General features: G+C 31.7%; 2 protein-coding genes across 2 annotated transcripts in view; both read right to left on the reverse strand.

Annotated features, from left to right (window-relative positions):
* LOC108913729 (glutamate receptor ionotropic, kainate 1-like) overlaps nucleotides 1-4,781 on the reverse strand; it is a gene marked incomplete at its 3' end in the record, with an annotated part of 54,066 nt that extends 49,285 nt beyond the window's left edge. The window contains exon 1 of the mRNA XM_018719341.1: nucleotides 4,701-4,781. The remainder of the gene's footprint in view (nucleotides 1-4,700) is intronic.
* Nucleotides 4,782-12,201: 7,420 nt separating this feature from the next.
* Nucleotides 12,202-14,843, reverse strand: LOC108913732. Its single transcript, XM_018719344.2, has 5 exons — nucleotides 14,721-14,843; nucleotides 14,565-14,663; nucleotides 13,567-14,514; nucleotides 13,411-13,509; nucleotides 12,202-13,351 (listed from the first exon to the last, which is right to left on the reverse strand). Exons 1-5 carry the CDS (start codon nucleotides 14,841-14,843, stop codon nucleotides 12,371-12,373), a joined length of 2,250 nt encoding a protein of 749 aa, XP_018574860.1. The 3' UTR covers nucleotides 12,202-12,370.
* Between the last annotated feature and the right edge of the window lie 2,246 nt (nucleotides 14,844-17,089).

The following is a 17,089-nucleotide window of genomic DNA, read 5'->3' on the forward strand; positions in this document are numbered from 1 at the left end:
GTTGAGACTGGAATATTACGTTCGAGTTTCGCACATTCGAAAATGGAAAATTATGGAATAAAGGAAAATGGAACTGTAAATTGGAACCACTCGGGATTTTCTGCGACTGCGATATTATTGTTTCCATTTATTTACTTCAATAATTTCCGTAAAAACAGCGATACTGGAAATAAAATTAAAAACATGTATTTTGTTATTAGATGATTATTGAATTTAAAAGCCAATGCAAATTCTCAACTATAAGCGGGTGAAAAATAAAACTCAGAATACGACTTTACCGTTGAATATAAGAGATGTAGCACCAAAGCTAAAGCTCTCTCACGAATACAAATTGATCCGCTAGGATCTAGTTCTATGATAGTCAATCACGTGGCAAGCCAGTCTGACCTTGTTTCGTAAAATTCATTTAAGGAATGAAAATTTAGTACTTTCCTTTCTGAGTATCCTTCGAGAAAATACAAATTTTAATAACTACGGTTCCAATAAACCCACAAATATCTTAACTTGTGGAGTTAAAACATTACTTTATGGAAATAGCAATATGTAATTCAGAAAAAAGGGTTCCAAAGAGTTGTTTTTCTCTCACCCCCAGTTTGTGCACCAACCCGTTTCTTTCTTAATCTTTGCTGCACTGATTTTGCTTGGAGATTTAAAAAATATATGAACAATACTTGTTATTGAAAAAAGACCATATCACATGTCATGAATTAAATCCTTTGAAAAACTTGTTCAGTCATAAGGAACTGCACAGCTGAATGTATTATTCAGTTATGCACAAACTTGAAGTCGTTGGACTGCTGAAATAGCCATTTATTCCAAATACAGTAATTTCTAATCCCATTATACCAAGCAAAATTGTGTTGCAAGAATAAGCTCTCAACTTTGAGCTAAAAATCTTCATGCGGGCTGTTTAGAACTTTTTAACGGTAGGAAAAAACATTATATAAGCATTTGAGAATAACAAAAACTGTTGAAACTTATTGAGAACTACTGGAATCGTTCCCGTCTTACATACTGCATAAAATGAGGTGAATAGTTGTGGGGCTAGGTGGCTCGTTTTTTTTTGTTGCAAACAGAAAAATTGTTAGTCCAATTATAATACTCGTTTTACGTTTCAAACTAAATTATTTGCGAAATATGTTTAAGTGCTATTTATTTTTCTAAATTCTTTTAACTATGTCTTCTTTATGTGAAACAACAGTTTGCGTAGCGTGTATATTAATAAGTGCGAATGAACATACTAAGAAGGACCTTCAATACAGTATAACGATACAGTAATTCATAGCCGCGCTACCGATGGAATCAGCAGTTCCAAAAATGTTTCTTAGCATTGTTGAGGTTAATTTTCGAAAATTTTAAAAGGAAACATGTATGAAATCAAATTTGTTTCGAAAGAAGTGAAATAAAATAATCTTAAGCATTACTTAAAATAATTCCCATCAACTATTGTCGTAATGGTAACACCGATATATTTATTAGAGGAGCGGTACACATGTATGTAATGACAAATTAACAAATCCAATTTTACGAATATACTTAATGGTTAGTGTCCACCAACAATTATGTAAAGGTCCACTCGCATTAGAACGACGTTGATAAATCACCCCGCTATTAGGATTACGTTATAGGCTAGTTCTAAAAAGATTTGTCACTTTTCCAACTGGGGACATGTCGCCTCTGGAGCGTGTGGTTTTTACGAAGTAGGTGATCTGTTGTAATATTTTTTACTTTGGTTTTGAAAGCTGGCCCCGAATTTAAGCTTTGTTTGACCCTTCCCATGCCATTTAGGGGATACTTTCAGTAAATCATTCTATATTTATTGCGTTATTAGTGCTATACAGTATATCTTAAACTTAATAGTTTTCGAAAATACACCTTTCCAAATCAAAGCTGACGAAATAGAAAAATTTACTTCACATCATTTTATTATCACTCGCATTTTTATGTAATATATTCAGTCGACTTATTTTCTGTTGTTTTTATTGTTTCTTTACACAAATTAACAGTAGTTGTTAAATTTTGTCATCAAGTTTCATAGTTATCAGAGATATACCTGGTTATCACATGTTATTGGCGAAGCAAAACGCAACTCCTAGGACGTATGTTTGGTGAATTCTGACGACGTTCATGCGGAGTGTTGAACTCTACACTATCGAGAACAAAATTAACGTTTAATTAAAAAATATCCAACGCGTAAAAACGTCAACTGAGAAAATTACTTAAGAACCTTTTGAATATTAAATATTTCATTTAGGAACGCGGAAAGAATAAAAGATTCATTAAAAAATTTTTGTACTTAGCAAAACGCAATAACGAAACACGAATTGCGACAAGAATTAATTTGAGGTTTGACTAATGGCAATTGCCAACGCAATAGAAAATCTGGATAACTTGGCAGTCGCAATTAAATCACATTATTTCGTTTTCATGACATGAAGTACTCAAAGAGATTAATGAATACTTCTATAACCTAATTAAAAATACAACTTCATCTCTTTTTTCAGTAAGGCTTTTGTAAATAATTTTTCAGCACCTAAGGAATATTTAAATTGAGGCATAGCCTTGAAAGTTCCCCAAAGCTTTCATGGTCTTTAGAACTCGAGAACAATCTTGGGATATTAATACGTAGGTATTTCATTTAGAATCGTATTTCAGTTTAGCTGAACGCTACATAAAATGTGTTACATCAACAAAGTTGTGAAATATTTAGTTCAGGATAAAGAATGGATGAAAAATTAATTACATACTTTTGCGATTATTAAGGCGTGAGAGAAAACCATAAATTAAGTCTACAGTTAACTAGGGGCAAGCAAGAATGTTATAGAAGAATGAACAACTTTTCTTCTTTGTTGAGATTAATTATTTTCATAAAAAAACCTATTTAACACAGTAAAGGTTTCATTTTAAACTGGTGGCAAGTTCGCAAAAATATTTGAGCCTCCATAATTGAGTTAAAAAATTTAATTTGCTTCGTATCCGCTTGCTGGAACATTTTCTTATATGGCGAATTAAGAATATCCCTGTCCGTTATAAATCAACCAGTGAAAAATATCCAGGCAGTTTCTTATGAAAGTTTTAAAAAGTTTAGCCCATATCGCTAGATAGATCAGAGTATTTTTTGCTCAACCCAGAAAGCAGTACAAAAGTACAACAATAATTCTTTATCAGAGACAAAAGAATCCGTTTTCTCGATGTGTAGAATGTGTTGTGAGTTTATTAAACTTTTACTAAGTTCTTGCTTGAGATAAGTAATACAAGTTCTGTAAAAACAAGTTTAAGTTGAATAATTCAAACTCAACCCATCCGGATCGATTTAACCGAGCTGTGGTGTTGAATTACTTTGAAACCTTTCTCAGCTTAGGAAGTCTAGAGGATTGTCTCGCAAGACGTAACCTAGAAGGAAGCCTTGACATGGCAAAATTAATTCCACGCAAACCGCAAACTATTTTCAAACATGAAAACGGTCTCTCTTGGTCTGATTCTTTCATTTACGTGTAAGATAAACGGTTGCAATTTGTAGTTATTTATCGTTTTTCAGAATAAACTTATTTGGTTACTAATGTAATAAGATTACAATCAGAAATTGCAATATATTTTGGTATTAATTTGGATATTGTGAGTGTTAGAAAAACTAATTTAGATTTAAGTCTTAAGATGACTTGAACATAATTAAAGCTAAATCCAAACAAGTCATATATTTTTTATTTGGACCTAAACAAAGGAAATGGAAGTTCTACTTTACCTGTCAGTGAAAGGACGTATAGAATAGACGAGTTTTTGACTGTCTAGCAGTGAACCAACATTATGCTTTCACTATTGAAAGGAGTAATTGTGAAAATTATAAAAAAATTTAATTAAAATAATGCTGAACTCCACAAACAGTTACAAGAAATGTTTTAAAAAATATATAATTAAGTACAATTAAGAAAATTAAAAAAAGAAATCCAGTTGCTATATTGCTGTATAGATTTACACATTGGTACAAACATATATGCCACATATTTTTTATAGTTTTTTTACTATTTTCAGTATAGATTTACCTTAAACCGCATCTAAAGACAGAAGTATGTCATTTTTGTTTTCAAACGTGATGGAAAACCTTTAATGAGATTTCGACACGATAAAAAGCTTCGCTGTGTTCGAGAGAAGTTTACGAAACATAAACAAAAAGCGCTTTTCCATTGTTTGTATAACTTCATCGATCTTGACTTGTTTCACATTATCACCAACCAGGTGTTTTACGGAAAAGCTTCAAAGCTTTGTAAAGTCGTTAGCAAAAACTGTGATTAAATTTTAAAGAAATGAGAGGAGTATAATTTTCAGTTCAATTTCGGCTGTTTACTGGAACTTATGGATAAATTACTTAAACAAAAAGTGACCGGTGATGGATAAATATGTAATACAAATGTATTTATAAAAAATAAATACAAAGTCGGAAAATTTCTTTTATTTAATTCCAAAATGGGTGATAATAAAGTAACATAAATTGTCTAAAATTAAAATTAGAACATATTGTTTTGTATTTAATGTGAATTTTTTAAGATACAAAATTTATAAATTATTCATTATGAAAGGAGTATACTTTTTGCGACTGTATTACGAAGCTAAGAAAAATACAATAATAATAGGCTAAAAATTATAAACGGTTCAGCAGCCATCAGTAATGGCATAAAAAATTATATAATTAAATTAAAAATTACCTGGCTAGTTCCTGCGATAGGCGCGCTGTACACTCACGTTTCGTCACCAGTCGATGGGTGAGCGATACGCACGGACCTCCAATGCGCTACTGGCAAACTTCTGGCGCGATGAGGCGTCAACACACGGCGCCGCGACGCTCCAGACGCGCGCAACTCCCGGCTTCGAGTCGGCGTTGGAGCACGTGGACCTCCGGGGTTACAAACAAATGTCGGCATAAAAAATTTATTGGCCCAAATAAAATATATTTATTGGCGCATAAGGCAGTAGAATCTCGGCCCCGCCGTTTTTTTTATTTTATCTGCCTTTATGGCGCATTTGTTATTGGAGCCGGGAACCGACTAAGGGATAAATTGAAATGCGGATGGGAACTATTTCGCAGCTAACGGTGAGAAAAGAGGGCGCTGGACCTAGATGGATATTTATGTAAAATAAAAAACCACAAAAAAGTTTACAAAACCCACAAAATTGTTTCAGTCTTTAGTGAATAATCGCTTTCTTTTATAATTTTTTTTAGTAATCCCACTATCGCGTCATTGTACATACACTCTGATGGGAAGCTTCGCATCGATCAATTTATTCAATACTCATCTAGCGGCTCCCTAATGCCTGCCCTGTCGGCCTGGCGTGCCGGTGAACAATCCAGGTTTCTTGCCGAGGGACGTTAGTTGTGTAATTCACTGTCGTTTGTCCTTGTGTGAGTTAGTTTGACGCTTTATTTGGTCGGATGTATGGCACGTGTTTTTATGACAGTCAGTAGCATAGAATGGCACACGGCCTGACTTTATATTTACCCTATTGCTGCTACTACAGTAATACTTGAGGGTCATTTTAGATGAAAAAACCGCGGAGTGCTATTAAGTTGGAGGGCGGAAATTGGAGATAGGGGTGAAAATGCACATTTGCAGTTTTTTAAATATAGCACGAAAACGAAGCAAAATTTCGGTATAGTTCTTAGGAAATATTTTGTAGAGAATTGAATTTCCCATAGAAGTGACTTAATTAAAAAATTTAAAAGAAAAATTTTATGCAAAAATCGTTAATAAACAATTCAAAAAAAGCAAAAAATTATATGTTTTTTTTATTTTTTTTGCTTTTTTTGACTAAAATTTTTTTTTAGTGGAAGTAGGCAAAGAAAATTGCTATACAAAAAACTAGATGAGATTCCCTTCAAAATAATGCGTTATCAAAAGTATTGACTGAATTATACCCGGTCAAACTTAAATATTTTTTATATTTTCGTCGATTTGAACATAATAATGACTATAATTCTTCTCTCTAATGGATACTAACAGTATAAGTACATTTAGAGCAAATTTTATTATTTCGCTATTTCGCTTCTTGATTTTTAATGCACACTTTTACTAGTTCAATATCATAGAAGGCGATATAGTGCACTTCGGAAATCAAAGCACTACGCTGCATGGAAACATTATCGAGTATTTCTATAGAAAGATTCAGTTCGGGTACACTTCGACCCATTTACATATTCCTAAGGCAAAGCTTTTACCCAAATAATGCTTGCTTTTAGTTAAATTAAGTGTTTCTATGATCTACTGATCTACCAACAAACGTATCACCGAGATTTCTTGTTTATAGTAAAAAAGATCGTTACATAAGCCTTTGAATGTTTACGATGTAATTTCATAAATTGGTTCCCCATACCGTAATGTCGTAATATTAGATGTACAAAATGTCATATAATTTTTTTTATTACTACAACATTCTTTTATTACTACAACATTTATGAATCAGATATAATAGTAACATAGATACAAAACTTGTGGTTTTGATAGAATATGATAAAAAATTTTCAACATTATTTGATGCGTTATCAGAGAGGTGCATAATACTCATTAGTGGAAATGACTTTTCATATTAATTCTGTTTTGGAGCAGTGATATATTTCATCTTCTCAGAAAAAATGTTAGTTGAAGTGAATTATGCGGAAATAAATTTATATGCTCGCAGTAAAACTTACGTTTTCTTGTTTTTCTTATCTTATTGTTCTCCACAGCATTATTTTCAGGAGTAAATTGTCTTTCGGAAGATACGCTTATAAATGTACATTAATAAGGATTTTATTTCTGCTTTTATAGTTGCTGACTGAGTAGTTTGGGTACTAAAAAAAAAATAAATAATTTATGTAGGCGACGAAACGGCCGAATTAAATAAAAAAGTTATTGATCGTGAGATATATTAATTTAATTTTATTGTATATATAGGTCATCTATGCATATGATCAAACTATAGAAAATTCTTTGTTACAAATTTTCATTGCAACTTAATAATATTCAGCAACTTTTGGTAACATTAAAAATGTTGGGAATTCTGTAACTGATTTAGAAATTATTTAAATTATTGTTGTTTGCGTTGGGTCAAAGTTCAAATTGCAAACATTATATTTTCTGCCAAAACAATTCGAAAACAACCGAAGGTCGAAAAACTAATTATCCTGTAAATATCTTAAGTTCAAGCTAACTCGAGTTAAGAATAACAGTTTTTTTTTTCAAGTGGAGTCAATTACTGCCTCTGGATATATTTTGAAACGAAAATCGTTGATGAGAAAATTCTTAAACAAGACCTTTTATGGAAAGTATGTTTAGAATTCAATTTAAATCGTTTACGATTTCTTTTACTGAGTTCAAGTTGTATAAAATGACAATCAAAGTAGATGTAGTCGCACATTTTGTTATATACAAAGGTTGGCCGATTAAATGTAGTATTCATTCTTTCATTTTACTGTAAATTAAACACTAAACTGTAACATATTTATAACCAGCTGGCGATTTTGTTCATTTGGTGACTTCGTTGACTTATACCAAATGACCATTTTGAATTCAATTTCGTATTAAATGATAATCAAATTGTTACCAAGAAAGGCCTATATGATATAGATTAACAATAACATAACATAAAATCGAAGAAAAATAATAGTGCAGAATACAAACATATAGATTGTCTAGCAATATTTACTCAACTCATAACATTATGAGAAACAAATATTCCCTGGGCCAAATATCCCGGTTGGTATTGAAATAGTATTAATTTAAACCAATTTAAAACAGAAATACTATAACGGACCTGAAATCAAATACATAGTTGCATGTGGAAACCGTTTTGATCCTATTCGACTGCTACAAACAATTTTCAATTAAAATTCAGCGTAAACAACGTATAATGTATTGTTTAATGATTGCTGAAAATATTAAACATTGTACTCGGATATGTTGGCATTACTTAGGTATTAGGCTGTTATTTCCTTTGATGATTTTACATTTTTCCTCATTAAAATGTAAAAGCAATATATTTCGTTACTAAACAATAATTATATTTGTAGAGCTTTCTTGGGTATCAAATATTGAACAATTGTTTATTTGAAATTTTTGACTGAGAAATAGTAATTAAAAAAAGACAAATACTAGTGGTAAAAAATAATTATTTGTACGAATACCTCGGATATGGATAGATAGGAAGTTGTACATATTCTTTGTTGCAGTTGCGGTTAGATGTATTGAATTAATGTAAATGCACATTGTTATTCTACAAATTCGGTTGCGTGTTGACTATTAGGAAACTAATTGCAAACGTTGTTTGTTAGAATAACACAGGCCATTCAATGTAATAATTACAAATTTCTTTAGCCACAATTACCGTGCAAATTTCGCACAACATAATATGCCTACCTAGTAAACACTAATAGTCCAGTTACTCAGAGTTTTTACCTCCGAATTCTTTATAACTGAACCAATTGACGTGAAATTTTGAGTGAATGTGGGAATGCTTCAAAGAACAAAATTTATATAGTTCCGAAATGTGCTTCTGCCCAGGGGGTGGTTCCCACCCCTTCTTGGGGGTGGAAATTTTTACCCAAAATAACCACAGGAATCGATAGTCAATTTTAAGTAGGTAACAAATGTTATGTAGTGCTTGTTTTCGGACAGTTTTTTGCAAATAACTCTGAAACCATTGGATTTAACGAAAAAATTGTAATGAACAAAAAGAAAGGTAATAAAAAAACAAATCTAATGGCATTATTTTGTTTTTCTCTAATTGCAATATAAACCGAGTTATGGATTTTTAAACATTATTATATGTTGGCTAAAAACTAAATTGGAACCAGTTAAATAACGCCAAAACCATAAATATTAGGAAAAATACTATTTCAACCTTCTTTAAAGTACCTTGAAAAACCTTTAAAATGAGCTGTTTTAAAATTCATTACAATAAAAATTATCGGATATATAATCCAAATAACATGATAGTCTCCATTTTTTTAAGAAAAAATAATAAACAAATCAGTGCCTTTGGCGAGATAATTAAAATTAAATGCAATCCATTTACAGATTTCTTAATTTATGTTCTAATAATATGTTCTGGGTCTTTGGCTCACTTACAAAGCACGATTTCGAAAAAAAAATTAATTTTTGAAAATGTTAATTTTTCAAATTTTTTAAAAAAAATCGATTTTTACGCTGTAACTTAAAAATTAAAGGGTGTACGAAAAAAATACAAGGGTAAAAAAATTTAGCTTAATTTTTGCTGAAGATTTTGTTTGTTATTTTTATTCCTCTAAAATTAATATTAATCGAGATCATATGAATGAGAGAACCACCCTTTTCGAGCCCTTTAAACCCTTCAAACTTAAAAATGAAGTGCTTAAAAAAGATCATCTCAACAGTTCACGTAGCCCTTACAATTCCCTGCAATATGAGCCTTTGTGCGATTAAAAATCTTAAAAAGTAAGAAAGTTATCGTCAAAAAAATAAACACGTGTATAGGTGATAATTTTAGGAAAATATATATAAATATATAAATAAATGTAAGGGGTAATTTTTAAGGGTTGAAAAGTTGCAATCAATTCAAAATTATTTTATAAGAAGGGAATAAATGTTTATTTAATACGAATGCACATTTAAAATGTTTCTACTCTTTCAATAATATTTTTTCATTTTATTTTCGAAAGAAGGGGTATTTTTCAAGGGTTGAAAAGTTGCAATCGATAAAAAAGATTTTTTAATCAAGAAATCAATTTTAATTTGATAAAAATGCATGATTAAAACGTTTCAAGTTGAAAAAAAAATTTTTATATTATTTTCATCCAAAGTGGTGGTTTTTAAGGTTTTTCCGGGTTGAAAATTTCGGATACATTAAGTTTCATGTTAGATAGCACATGAAATTACTCATACTCCATAAATAAAAAAGATTTGATTACATAAAATGCTTAAATTTGTATTTTTTATTTTTTTCCAATAACGGGTGGTTTTCACCCCATAAGAACAAAAAGCACACGTATCGCATATATAAGTTTTGAAGTGGGGGGTAAGATGAGCCTAATTCTAAATTTTGAGAAAAATCGATGCAGTTATAAAAAATTCTGAGGTATTACTATATTTTCAGCTACAGTAACTGGGCTATAATAGCTACAAGTGATATATAATTTCAGACCAATTTATTATGTTGCGAAATAAATGCATTATTATTATAAATGCATCGAATCCATATATTAAAATAAGGAAATTTCATAAAAATAAAATAAGATATTTTTATTAATTGTGTTTAGTAATAATATCCATTTCTAGAATTCCTGGTATCTTTTAAAAGTGTCACACATTTTAACGGAATAATATTACATATAGTTGGGAATTCTAGTAAAGCAGCGATATTTTTTTACCATGAATAACTCCTAACAAATGTAAATTTCAATATTTACATCACATATAAAAAAAAATCCGGTGAAAAGTACAACCAGTACAATTCAACACCTGGATTGTTCAGACAATGTGATATAATCAAAGCTGTGCCGCAAGGGGCAAACAAATAATAACAGAAGAGGTCAATAAAATTTTTTTAACCCCTCTGTCAGAAACGAATTTCCATTCGAACACTTCATGTTTATTGCCTTTTTTATCTTTATGGTTATTTGATTGGGTTAAATTGAATTGGTTCGAATCACGCACAAATGTAATATTACACATCAGTATATGTGAATATATTCTGTTCTTATAAGACGTATCTACATAAGTAATAAAAAATATTGTGAAGTGACAATTTAAAATGGATTTGTAAAAAATATGTGATAACAAACTATAAGAGAGTATGAAAAATTATTGCTTAAAGAGAAATAACGCCACTGAATTGAACTGGCAATGGTACTTAATTTTTTCACGTTGAATCTTATTTTATTCTTGTATTGTGCGCACAATATTTCCAATTGTTCAGAAGATATATTTTTTTGTTTAAAAAAAACTGTATTTGAAAAAGAAGGTTTCTACAATACTCGTATATTAGAAAGAATTTAACCAGGAAAACGCTTCATTTTTGACACGTTCAGTGTTACATTCTGTATATTTGTAATTATGGCTGAATTTCAAGGAATCCATTACTATCCTCACTATAAATTTCATTATAGATATATCCCTTATAGTTCTAGCAGGACATCTAGATGAAAACTTATGGCAAGACCCTTTGTAAAAAACGTATCTAAGAATCGACCGAGTCTACTCACACGTGACTGGATTTTGTAATAGAGTTGCATTTAAATGAGGTAAAAGCTTCGTTTACTGCAGTAAAATATTGTAATGGAAGAACACCGTTTTTGGGAGCGAAATAGAACTGAAATTTTTACGTTATTTTGTTAGGGCTTAAAGATAAGTCCAAAGTGCCACATGGGCGGAGAATCGAAATGGTTTTTGGGTTCGGGAGTCACGCTCTTGTTTTATAATTTATATTTACCATTTATAATTAGAAGATTTTGGTTCACTACAATACAATTAATATTATTGGGCAATATTTTTAACCTACATGAACAAAACAGTATCGTATTTAAAAGTATACAGTGTCCCAAGATTCTTATGTTTCATTCAAAATCCTAAATGTTTTACAGAAATATTTTTCTCGAGCTATTCAGAGGAAAAGGAGTGTGACACCTAGATGATATATCTCATAAATTTTTCGACCAAAGGCTCCATCGATTGATGGCATAAAAAAAGTGTTTTTCAATGATAAAGAACAAAAACATTTGAAAAGTTAGATATTAAATAAAGAAACTATTACTCTACGCCTCTGAAATATTTACTTTTATTTTCTAGACCTCGGCTTCTCGATATTGAGTTAGACGAGATCTTTACACTACGATGTACGCAATACTCTGTTAAAAGACGTAATAAGATAAGGGCCAAATACAGTTCAAACTCACATGTATATCCAATCTCTTAGCACGGTATTAGATTTCAGTTTCTTTTTGTTTTTACGATTTCGTATTGGGATTACTTTGGAACTTTTTACTTTGTTCGTTTAATTTTGTTTCTGATAATATCAGAACTAGATAAAGTCTCGATGTCCCTACGTTGTTTCCAAGTAAAAATTTAAAAAAGAAAATGGTTGTTGCACTAAACATCTAAACTTTAAATTAGTTTAAGAGAAGTTTATAATTTTACTCAACGTAATTTTTATTTAGAAATAATTTCAATTAATCAAAATTATTTTAATATTATAATTCGATTTAACATTGAATCCGTAACTGACGTAATAATAATTTAATATAAACCTATTTTATCTTATCAAAATATTTCACAATTTAATGATAGTGATAATGATAAATATTGAAGTGTTAAATTAATTCTCCTTGTAGATAAAAATGATAAAAATTTATCCCTGGTGTATTCTTCATCTATGAAAACTTTAGAACTTTTAGAACTATAACCATGAACAGAAGAGACCAAGAAAATACAAGTCGTACGGAACCACTTATTTCACATTCCTTTTTCCACGTTTCTCTGTCGATAATTATCGATTCTAAATTTGTCGTAAAATCATTAAATGCACAATCGAAGCCGCAGTTATCCAATGACAGCTGCTCATACGCGTCCGTACTATTCTTTTTGTGTAAAACATTAACGTAATATTTCTTCTTGGTATTCCTTCGAAGTTCCCATATTACTGCAGAAGCAAACTCGGGTGGGAGATTATCGAAAACTCCCATACCTCCCAAAGCTGCTGCTATCGTTCCGTCATGTCCAGAAAACATTAAGAACTTGCTAACATCGGTAGCGTTGTTTATGACATCATTGAAGTAACTTAAAAGGTAATTTAAAAATGGACCCGTTGCTAGCCTTGTTAATTCCTCAGTAAACGTTGCCTGGGAAAATCCCAATCCGGCTAAATAAGCTAGTTTCTCTTGATCTATATCCTCAACCCAAGAAGGTAAATAAGATTCGTTGTGGTTACGATAGATATAAAGCACTTCGAAAATCATTCGCATGTTTCCTAAGGAAGAGACTTTCATTCCAGTGAGGTTAGACAAGCTGTTTAACATATTCCTATTTTCTTTGTAGACGTTCTCGAAAAATTCCGATGTTTCGAGTTCTTCTTGAAGCTTGATGAATTTGGGACACTCGGCATCCATGGCAAATACAGGATCATCTGTCGCCATTTGGTGGACTGGGATAGGTTGCCAGAAGAAACCATCTTCCCAGATTTGGGATTCGGTGGGTGGGTAAAGTCCAGCAAGGTTTGCTTCTGCGGACATAAGCGTCCGATCTACGTCAGTGGAGTATACTAGAATATCCTTTGGAGAGTAGTCTGCTGGTAAAAATGTGTCATAACGAGTTCTTAGCCATTTTCCTAAGTTGTATTGTCGTAAGATGCCTTTCTGGAAACAAATAATTTAAAAAATAACGAAATTATTCTCACATCCAGTATAAGACTTACACTTAATAGTTGCCCATAACCTTCAGGCCAGTAAGAACTGTTGTAGTAGAGATCATTTGGAAACGACGAAATTGGTGATCTATCTCCATGTCTATATAACTAAATAAGAGGATAATAATTAGGACAAAGAATTTATTTCTATAACATGCAACTTACTGCGACTACAGAAACTAATTCGTCTTCGGGATCTTCAGGATCATTTATTTCACATTCCTTTCCCCACGTTCCACTGTCGACGCTTATCGCTTCTAAATTAGTTTTAAAATCATTAAATGCACAATCGAAGTCGCAGTTATCCAATGACAGCTGCTCATACGCGTCCGTACTATTCTTTTTGTGTAAAACATTAACGTAATATTCCTTCTTGGTATTCCTTCGAAGTTCCCATATTACTGCAGAAGCAAATTCGGGTGGGCGATTATCGAAAACGCCCATTCCTCCCAAAGCTGCTACTATGGTTCCGTCATGTCCAGAAAACATTAAGAACTTACTAACGTCTGTAGCGTTATTTATGACATCACTGAAGTAACTTATAAGGTAATTTAAAAATGGACCTGATCCTAGCCTTCTTAATTCCTCAGTAAATGTTGCCTGGGCAAATCCCAATCCGGCTAAATAAGCTAGTTTCTCTTGATCTATGTTCTCAACCCAAGAAGGTAAATAAGATTCGTTGTGGTTACGATAGATATAAAGCACTTCGAAAATCATTCGTATGTTTCCTAAGGAAGAGACGTTCATTCCAGTGAAGTTAGACAAGCTTTTTAACATATCCCTGTTTTCTTTGTAGACGTTCTCGAAAAATTCCGATGCTTCGAGTTCTTCTTGAAGCTTGTTGAATTTGGGACAATCGACGTTCATGGCGAATACAGGATCATCTGTCGCCATTAGATGAACTGGGATAGGTTGCCAGAAGAAACCATCTTCCCAGACTTGGGATTCAGTGGGTGGGTAAAGTCCAGCAAGGTTTGCTTCTGCGGACATCAGCGTGCGATCTATGTCGGTGGAGTATACTAGAATATCCTTTGGAGAGTAGTCCGCTGGCAAAAATGTGTCATAACGGGTTCTTAGCCATTTTCCTAAGTCGTACTGTCGCTGAATACCTTTCTAAAAGTTAAATACTGAAATAAAAATTCAATTATATATTTTCAACTTACAGTTAGTAATTGTCCATAACCTTCGGGCCAGTAAGAACTGTTGTAGTAGGGATCATTTGGAAACGACGAAATTGGTGATCTATCTCCATGTCTATATAACTAAATAAAAGGATAATAATTAGGACAAAGAATTTATTTCTGTAACATGCAACTTACTGCAACTACAGAAACTAATTCGTCTTCGGGACTTTCAGGATCACTATTGATAACAAATATATGTTTAGACGAACATATTTCAATAAGCAAACATAAAATTAAAGCTAACGCTGAGATTGCCATTTCTCGCGAATGCTATTGAAATACTAATCTGAATATCCATTCAGAACTACTTTAAAACGTTAAGTACTTGTTTTTAGATAAATCAATTATGACAGAGATTATATTGGAGTGTAATTCAACAGAAAGAATAAAAATGTCCCAGTAATATTCTTACCAAAAATTTAATTGAAAAATTGCAATTTTGCATCATCTAATGTTAGCTGAAACGGAAAATAAAAGAATTTCAATTAATGTTAAACAATTTCTTGTTTATTTTTCACTTTTAATTATAACATTATTATAACATTTCAGTTATGTGCTGAATCTTCGGATTCACTGATGCAACATTATAGGTAGATGCTCTAATAGAGTTTCTAAAGTGTTACCATGATATGGTGATACAGGGTGATGGAAAATATTATCTACAGCTTCGAACTGAATAATATGATGATAAATAACTATTTAGCATTTAATTCGGGATGAATTTCTATAATTAGACTTCTCTTTTATAAGTACAGTTCTTTTCCAATGGAATTTCTTTATAAATAATAATGGCTATTAAGTGGAAAAATCATATGGGGAAAATTTTGACATTGCTTCTAGGAACTGGAATTATGGAATAATAAAGTAAGAAGAAAAATAAAGTTATAGAGAACAATATTTTACGAGGAGGAATAATAAGTACTAGAGAAAAAAATTGTATACGTTAAAATAATAAAGAAAAATCGATTTCTTTTCAATTTTTAATTGTTGATCGTGTACATACGTTTCAATTAACCACTCTATAAGTTCTCTGTAATTAATATTTTAAATTATTAACGTAGATATCCATCTACAATATTATCTGCACATCACCTAGATAACAACTCACAGGAGAAAACTTGCAAAATAACGCAGTGTGTCCTTATTTTACATTTTTTAAATGTGGGTGGCATTAGAATGGATTAATACGAATTCAAGCCCTTTTATACTTTCAAAACTCCCTAAGTGATGCACAACTATCGTTACTAACAATACTTAAACTTACAAAAGGTAGTTTGTCCATTGATATTAAAGAATCAAACCATATTTCGTTCAGATGACGAATATAACTACAATATATGGTATATATTTCCAAAACTTGTGACGCAAAACAGGAACTAAATTTTTTGCGGTAATGGTGAGCACTGGGTGAAAAAGATAAATCAAAATAAATGAGCACGACAATGATAAATGTCTCAAACTTATATGATTTACACTTTCCAATACGGACGTCTATAAATTTTTCATATACCAAACGTATCCCGATTTGGTGTGTCTTCATATTTTTCTCTACGTAACGCCTGCCAAATTGTTGCAGTGGAATGCTCTGAGAACCAATCTAATAACCTGGCACCGATGCTACTACTTTGTCTCAGCATTGATCCCCCCGATAGTCATTCACGAGACTCCTAAGGTAGAGTTTAGATGTTCGCCTTTAATTTTTATGTCTTTACTGTTTGCCCTCGTGTGTTGGTTTTCCAATATTCCCGAAAATAAAACTTCTTAATAGTGGCGTAAACGAAATTATTTCCCATGGAGTCTATTTGACAAAAATATGTTTCTGTTAAAATGTTGAAGGCACAAAATACAAACTTATAATGGTCAATTAGCTTTACTAGATGACAGATTGAACAAGGTGTTGACAAATATCTGATAACAGTCACTAGAAATTATGTAAAAACCTTTTTATTCCATCGAGATGCAGTTCTTATTTTCATCTCACTTTCGATTTCGCCATATTTATATATTTACTCGTAACAATATTTCAACAACAAGATAAATTGTCACCTGGTGTTCGTGGAGATTTCCCGCCCTCTAGCCTATCAATTAGAATGTCATTAGGGACACGAATCCAGCATTATATCTCTGGGTATCATCTTGAACTCAAAACTAATTGGCACAGTATTATCCACCTAGGGACCTGCCGTCTAAAGGAAAGCACCCCAGGCTACATATATTCATAAGCAAATTGAATTAATTAAGAAGGTAGAACATTGTCATGTCCCTGTAGGACCCTCTGCCAATGTTTGACTTAAAGTTACTTTTCGTTTAGGTACAATTGAATTAGTTTAAGTTAAGGCTAGCCGCAAAACCGAAAGTTATTCTTCACGTTAGTGTCAATTCATATACAAAAACATTCGTATCCACATAAAGTAAAGTCTGACAATGTATTTCAAGAATAATTAAGAGTTGTATACAGGACATACATTAATACTACTAGCAGGCCATTATTTTTGTCAGTTTTG

Source organism: Anoplophora glabripennis, unplaced genomic scaffold (assembly GCF_000390285.2).
Source record: "Anoplophora glabripennis isolate ALB-LARVAE unplaced genomic scaffold, Agla_2.0 scaffold215, whole genome shotgun sequence".
NCBI classification, from domain to species: domain Eukaryota; kingdom Metazoa; phylum Arthropoda; class Insecta; order Coleoptera; family Cerambycidae; genus Anoplophora; species Anoplophora glabripennis.

What these genes read in the sequence shown, in the direction of transcription:
- LOC108913732 (XM_018719344.2), bottom strand. Translation starts at nt 14,843, where the DNA reads ATGGCAATCTCAGCGTTAGCTTTAATTTTATGTTTGCTTATTGAAATA. An exon ending in AATTAGTTTCTGTAGTTGCA is followed by an intron (nt 14,664 to 14,720) that starts GTAAGTTGCATG and finishes CCTTTTATTTAG; the next exon opens with TTATATAGACATGGAGATAG. An exon ending in GTTATGGGCAACTATTAAGT is followed by an intron (nt 13,352 to 13,410) that starts GTAAGTCTTATA and finishes ATTTGTTTCCAG; the next exon opens with AAAGGCATCTTACGACAATA.